Here is an 8,035-nt window from a genome sequence, read left to right on the forward strand (position 1 = left end):
TCATACTATGTATAGGGGAGCTGTAGTATCATCATACGGTGTATTGGGGAGCTGTGGGCCCACCATACTGTATATGAGATAGCTGTGGGAGCATTATACTGTGTATAGGGCAGTTGTGAGCCTATAATGCTGTGTATAGGAGAGCTGTGGACCCATCATACTGTTTATAAGAAAGCTGTGGGGGCAGTATACTGTGTATAGGGGAGCAGTTGTCTCATTATACTATGTATAGTGTTGTATAGTGGAGCTCTGTCAGCATTATACAGAGTGTGGGCCTATCATACTATGTATAGGGGAGCTGTGGGATCACCATACGGTGTATAGAGGATCTGTGGGTCCACCATACTGTGTATAGAGAAGTTGTACATGGAGAACATTATTAAATGTTAAGTGGGCACTTAAACATTATTATAAAGAGTGGCACTCAGTAATGTGACTATCAAAGTTGCACATGGAGTATTATTACTTTCTAGGGACAAAATGTGGAGGGCACATGCACCCAAAATTAATATTTTCTAGGGGCAATTTTACCATCTAGAGAGCACAGAAGCGGGATTATTACTATGTGAGGGCACAGTGGTGGCATTACTCTGGAGGGCACTAAGAGGAGCCGTTATTGTACCACACAGTAGGTGCAGTAATAGGGTCACATACGGCAGCAGCGGCTCAGCATTGGAATCAGCAGGATGAGGAGTTTGTGCAGGTTGGGAATAGATGGTGATGGGGCTGGAAATGTATGAAGTGAAATGTGTCTTTGTTGTGATCTCTGCAGACGAGTCCTGGCTGGAGGAGTTGTCATGTCGGTCTGGGCCAGATGGAAAAGATGGGAAAAGTGAACGACTCCGCCAGAAAGAACGTCCTCTGTATATCACCATCTATAACTGTACTGTGATCTCTATATGTCCTGCAGGACTAGTATCTACTGCTATATGTCACCGTATGGCAGTAATATCGGTGCTGGTCATTGTATAGAGATTTATTTTCAATAACAGTGCGTTCATCTCCTGAGGTTCCCCTAAACCCACCGTAGTTATAATCATGGTTACCTGGTTAAGGACCACGGGCGGACACAGACAGAAAAAGGCCCATGTGCATAAACAATATATGGGCCCTTTGCAGCCCAAGAGCGCCTAAAAATACAGAACTGCACATCATTTAGAGGTAGAAATGGGCCCCCTTATCTCTTGGGCCCATGTGCTGCTACATAGGTTACACTAATGATATGTCTGCCTGTTAGGGGCCCACTCACATGTTTTGCCCCCCCCTGAGCTGAACCCCTACTCCTCTGCTGCGGATGTATGCAGCGTTCATCCCACAGCGTTTACTGACCATGGGAACGTGCCCTAAATATTCGGTGAATTGAACCGAACCTTGAAAAGTTTGCTCATCTCTAGTGGTGACCCTCGGTCATCAAATGTATGATGAGTGGCATTGTTCCACAAATCATACACCTGCGCATAAACATACATGGCTCCAATATCAATATATTAAAAGGCATTTTGGAATATGATGTTTTTAAATACTTTGTGAGTGAAACAGTCCTGACTTCAGCCATATATCTATTTTACTTATTGAGCAGGCGCCAACTGAAGCTCCAGTAAGGTTACAGCGGATCAAGCAGTGTGAGGCTTATCAGACATATAAGTTACCGTGACTTTATCTAATTTGCCTCAATGAGGTGGTGGAGATTCCTTTTAGGGATTTATTAGACTTCTTATCATTCACACTCATATGTCAGGGATCCTGTTTCTTTCTTTATTATTTGTTTCCTTTTTATACTTTCTAATTTGTATTACACTGCTAGATTTTAAAATACAATTTCACTTGTGGCGGCTTTTACAGTCACTTCAACTCCCTTGTGGTCCTATAGCACAGTGGTTAGTGCTGTTACCTTCTGATACTAACTAGGGATTCATTCCTGAGAAAATTTTAGCAGTATTATTTTACCACCTAAGAAAACAGAAATGTTTTAATCTCCTTTTATTAAGTCTACTAACATCATAAATTAAGCAGTAGCACTCCTGTACAGTCCACCTACTGCGGGCAGCATGGTGGCTCATTGGTTAACACTGGTATATCCCTAACTTTGGAGCTCTGGGTTCTAACCCAACTATGTGTTATTTATCAATGATGGATTTGATTTTTAGTTCTCCCTTGTATTGCGAACTTTCACCAATATTTGTGATATAATTTCCCTTTCCTATCTTAAATATAGATCCCTCATCTTTGTTGCGGCACTAGGCCTGAGGAGCTCACTGGTTCAGTGCCGAAACGTGTAGTCCTGTTTTTTTTATGAATCTCAAGAAAAGTCTTTGTAAGGATTCCCTGGATTCTTTCGATTCTTCAGCAGCGCTGTGTTACCTGCACTCTTTTTTATTCCCTTGGGGTAAGAGGGATAAGGATTCTGCCAATCTATTAGTGTGTGTTTTTTTAATGTTGGTTATGTTTATTTTTCCTAATAATTGGAAATGTGTGGGATCGGGAAAATTAGAGGGATTGTTCTTTTTACCTGGTTTTCTTTTTGTTCATTGTTTTGAATACATATTTAAATAAAGTGTTAGCAGAAAATAAAAGAAAAATGTCATTCTAATGATGTCACAAAGGACAGAACGCTACAGAACACGCCGTCATCCAAAGTTCCGTTGAGGGTGTTTGTAGGAGTTTGTGGAGAGAGGAGTGTTTTCAGTGAGTTCTTGAGTTTTTCAAATATGTTTAAAAAAAAGCGCTTTAAGCGAATAATTGTTTTTTCTGACAGCGAGGACAGTCATGATGATGAAGACTTCCATCAGGTAATTTCCAATTTTACATTGTTAACTAATTAGAATACACTTAGGCTAAAAAATCCCAAAGAGCTACAATGGGGTGATGGGTTGGATTAGTTTGCAGGGTAAAGATTGCCCTCAGGTTTGGTACTTGTGACAATTTGTCCATGTACAGGATACATAAAAATATTGTATGAAGACCAGTAAATGTCATCACCTTCCATATTCATATCCTAATCACAAGTATTTCCTACATCTGTCATACTCTGGACATGAAATAAGCAAAGGCCAATGGTGAACACATTTATATAGGCGTCTAAATGCAAAACAGGAATATGGGATAAGATTATAAATTGGGCATATTCATATTTACTGATTTTATTTGATATGTTTGATACTATTCCAGTCTCATCCAAGGAAGAGGCCAGTTCCCAGGTCCCCAAGCCTGAATGACACCAGTGGCTTGGATTCCAGTTCATCATCGAATAAACCAGGTACTGTGTCAGAAAAGGGTCTGATATATTGATAGCTGTCATTGTGGTCATCATTGGGTGCAGCTTCCGTGCACATTTTAGTAAGGGTTTGGATATATTTATATTGTATATCTATGGTAATGAGCAGCGGTGTAATTAGAGTCCAAAGGGCCATGGGATACAACTTAGAGGTCTTACATCAGAAGCATATTGGTCAGATATACAGGCCTCTGTAATAATGTCTGCTGTTCTAGCTCCCATCCTGTAATAATCTCACCGTCCTGGCCTCCATCCTATAATGCTGTCCTCTGTCCTGAACAAATGTCCCTCATCATGTAATGATGTATTCCTCACCCCTTTCTTGTCATAATGTACTCCATCTTGGCCCCATCTTGTAATAATTCCCCTCATCTTGGCTACCATCCTGCAATAATGTCCCCCATCTTAACACCATCCTGTAATATTGTCCTCTATGTTGGCTGCCATCCTGTAATAACATCCCCAAATCCTGACCTCTATCCAGTATTAATGTCCATCATACTGCTCTTATCCTGCAATAATGTCCCCTGTTCTGCCCCATCCAGTAATAATGTCTTCCATCTTGGCTGCCATCCTGTCCATCATTACTAATACAATATTCTAAAAAGAGATGTATGTTTTTTTGCTTCCACAGATCTGAAAGTACTATCTTTAGATATTAGTGATTTGAAGAATACCACCAGGTAGGACAGACATCTTATCTCTTACTAGATACTTCATGAGGATAAATTATTAATGGTGGACTCATATTTTCTTACATTTATTTCACAGAACCGATGATGACACCATTATCATTAGTGATAATGAGGATTTTAATGAAGGAGAAAGTTCCACAAATACAAGTAAGTAATTTCTAGATAAAGTTCTGGTGTATGTTTTTGTATAAAGAACAATTCTTCGTTTTCTGTGCTGTCTCAGGCCATGGACATTTACATTTTGGCAAAATACTTGATTGCCATCTTGACTTATGGCTACTGTTGTCCCTATAGAATTTCTTACAGCAGTGCAATGAATTTGCTTAAGTTTTACTGTAAGTCATGAAGACATAAGTAGAGTCCTATACAATTGCTCCCACATCTCCATTAAAACCTATGAAAGCTACCATAGTCTGATCAGCGACATATTCTGCTCTGGTTTGATCCCTCTAGTATGGACCCATATACTGACATGTCTCATTAGCAAAATCATCAATTTTGAGCCTAAAACTTAGAAAAGTCTTTTCACTCTTTCATATTTTTGCACAGATGATTCATCTGATAGTGCGGAGAGCTCCGATAGTGAGGACAGGTGAGTTGCATTGAACATATTGATCATTATATAAAACCATGAATTAAGAAAGAAATGTTTCCTGTGAATTTATAGATAATTCCTTATTTTTTCCAGTTTGCCAATGTGCAAAATCCCTGGCTTATTCCTGGAAGGCATCGTATCACCAGGTTCCAAATACGTGACCAATTTCCAGGAGAATAAAGTGGAGCTTGTGGAACTCTTGTACGAACTGTATAATATCACCATCTTCGGGAGTAAGGTATCCTATCAATAGTATCTGGGTTATACAAGATTTATCCATCCTCCCACAATTATGTTCAAGAAAAGTGTCTTTGGCTTTCTAGAGAGCCCATAACCCTCTTGTCACTGCTCTGAAATATCATTATTTAAAATGTCAGGAAAACCATCTTATCTATGGATTGAGTGGAGACCTTACATGAGATCCACCATGCATAGACATAGAGATTCTCAATTTTTGGCGTGAAGTTCAATGGATTTTTTACTCTTATAAATAAAATAATTTAGTTGACATCTGGATATTTTAGATTAAGTTTATATTTATTGTTGCTATCACAACTTGGACTTCTCAAAATACCCCATGCCTCATATATGGAGACCAGTAATGTAAATTACATGATAGTTGGGTTCTTTGTTAGATTGGCACCTAAGAGTTTACAGATATAATGGAATTTATTTCCCCCTTTTAGCTTCCAACAAAAATAAAAATCGTGTGGAATAACAGGCTGACCAAAACATCTGCTCAGACCTCTAACATTGTGGATAATAACCAACATAAGTCCATGATAGAACTTTCCGTTAAAGTCTTGGATTCTGCCGGTAGGTTTGATATTACTACATCACTTACAGCATCTTTATAAAATAACGTATGTACATGGTAAAAAGATGCTACTTGTGCTGTAATACATGTTTTATACTCATTGTACATTCATTCATGATAAGAAATGAGTACACCCTCTTTGAATTCGATGTAAAATTCAAAATAAAAAATAATTGGGCATCAGAGTGTCTTAAAATTAGGTAAACACAACCTCAAAAAGAACTCATGATAAATAACACTGCAACATTTTTTGTCAAAAAGTAGGCCAACATGCAAATCCTGTATGTGAAATATTTAGAACACCTTTGCTGCTTTAATAGGAATTAATAGGGGAATTGAAAGACATGTGTTCTGCCTATAATATAGATTTTAAGGGGACCTATCAGGTTTGATAGTTGTATTAGCCTCATGATATAGGATCAATATGTAGGCTAATAACATTATGGAGCTAACAGGCCTCTTTACTGAAAGTGCGACACCTAGGAGAAAATGAATTTTACTTTACCCGGGAGCCACCGGCTTTTAGTGATGCCGTCACACTCAGAGCAATTACAGTCACCACTCACAGTACTGAGAGCAGCAGCGGTAACCATATCCCACCAGTGACTGACAGCCAGCTCTACAGTGCACATTTCAGTGTGGCTGTCAGTCGGTGCTGCAGGGTTTTCACAGCCACTGCTCCCAGGGCTCTAAGTGGTATCTGTAATTGCTCTAGACTTGCCTCATGGCAGAAAGCTGGCAGCTCCTACTTCCTTTGCAAAATATTGATTTTAATGTTATACTTAACTTTTCACACAGTTTTTGATAAATAAATAATTATGCGGTTTTGCTTATCTGAGGTCGTATTTCCCTGCCTTGGATATCTTCTAAGGGCCAGATTTGTTTTATTATGTCCTGATATGTAAAAGCAAAGAATTCAAACAGGGTGCACTTAGTTTTTCTCATGTCTGTATAAACACTTTTATTTTCAGAACGATTAAGATCCACACTTGCACACGAAATGTGTCATGTTGCATGCTGGTTGATTGATGGTGAACAGGGTGACAACCATGGTCCATTGTGGCAGGCGTATGCAAAAAGAGTTAGTTATATCCACCCTGAGCTGCCACAGGTGGAGATCTATCACAACTATACCATAAACTACAACTTCAACTATCAATGCACTTTATGTGATAACAGGTAAGTCAATCGATCATTCAATTTCTCATGAAACACAGTTCTGTGCTGTGTTGTGTGTAAATATGTGATTCTTCAGAATTCGCTTTAGTCTGTGCCTGATGAAGAGACCGGAGTAGTCTCGAAAGCTTGCAATTTGCTACCATCTTTTCAGTTAGCCATTAAAAGGTAGCAACCACTAAGGACTCTCAATTCTAAATATTTTTCATGAAACACAATCACTGTGGAATGACACCAGTGTTGTTCTGTTGGTATTGTGCTTTTATATTTTACTAGTATATGTGTAGACTAATGTCTGGAAGCAGTAGGGTTAAAGAAGTTGTCCACTACCTGGATAACTTCTCATACTCCTTTCTTGGCCCTGATAAAATAATAAAGCTCATACTCACCTCCTGTGCTTGCACCGTTCCCATGGTGTCGGCACTCGCTCTCCCCGTGGCCTTGTGTGGTGTTGTGACGTGTAACACTGATGCCCAATCAGTGCTGGAGTCACTGTCCTCACCTCCTATGGAACTGAACAGGAAGAGGAAGTCCGAGATCAGCTGAAGCCCGTTACAACACCGTATGAGAGCCCCGGGGAGAGTGAGTGCTGACACCGTGGGACCGGCGCCAGCATGGTAGGTGAGTATGAGCTTTATTATTTTATGACGGCCAAACATTTTTATTAAAAATGTTTAATCCTAGTAGTGGAGCACCCCTTTAAGGATTCTACATTTTATATTTTGTATGCTAGGGCCTATTATTAATGCATTGCTACAATTTGTTCATTTTGATACAATTCATGTTACCAACCAACATTCTGGCCAGTCTGTTAACCAATATTATTTCTATCTTCCTAGATTCGGGCGTTTTAGAAAATTACCTGATAACAAATATTGCCTCCGCTGTGGTGGCCGATTACAACTGGCCACCATGTAAATACGTTACAGCAACAAGAGTAATCCAGGGTGAAGAGTCAAGGAAAAATGCTCTCCTTACTGTACAATAAAAGACTGAACAAGGGAGGATTTAATATGTTGTAACAGAATCAACTTACTTAAATCAAGTTTGGGGCAGTACGGTGGCTCAGTGGTTAGAACTGCAGCCTTGCAGCTCTGTGGTCCTTGGTTCCAATCTCACCAAAAACAACATCTACAAGGCGTTTGTATGTTCAGCCCATGTTTGCGTGGGTTTCCTCCGGGTTCTCTGGTTTCCTCACACACTCCAAAGACATTCAGATAGGGAAGCAGATTGTGAGCAACAATGTGTAACATGATGACCCTCAGCGTTGGACTGGAGCACCTTGGACCCATCAGAGAAAGTCATTCTTCGGGCCCACTATGTACTGTAGCTTCATAAAAATAAATACAAGACCACCAATTGTGGTCAAGGTATAATATAAGGTAGTACACATCTTAATTATGTAGCAGGGGTTGGGGTAGCCCCCTCATAGAATATAATGTAGCCCCCTCATAGAATATAATGTAGCCCCCCATAGA

The 8,035-nt window shown here is 39.6% G+C and overlaps 1 protein-coding gene across 1 annotated transcript; it reads left to right on the forward strand.

The window, feature by feature from the left end:
• The first annotated feature begins 2,655 nt into the window (after positions 1 to 2,655).
• LOC143768889 (germ cell nuclear acidic protein-like) lies at positions 2,656 to 7,556 on the forward strand. The gene is made up of 9 exons (XM_077257507.1): positions 2,656 to 2,789; positions 3,169 to 3,256; positions 3,909 to 3,957; positions 4,046 to 4,116; positions 4,519 to 4,561; positions 4,658 to 4,802; positions 5,251 to 5,380; positions 6,353 to 6,560; positions 7,397 to 7,556. The coding sequence occupies exons 1-9, from the start codon at positions 2,709 to 2,711 to the stop codon at positions 7,473 to 7,475; spliced, it is 894 nt and encodes a 297-aa protein (XP_077113622.1). The 5' UTR covers positions 2,656 to 2,708; the 3' UTR covers positions 7,476 to 7,556.
• The last annotated feature ends 479 nt before the right edge of the window (positions 7,557 to 8,035 follow it).

Source organism: Ranitomeya variabilis, chromosome 4 (genome assembly GCF_051348905.1).
Source record: "Ranitomeya variabilis isolate aRanVar5 chromosome 4, aRanVar5.hap1, whole genome shotgun sequence".
NCBI classification, from domain to species: domain Eukaryota; kingdom Metazoa; phylum Chordata; class Amphibia; order Anura; family Dendrobatidae; genus Ranitomeya; species Ranitomeya variabilis.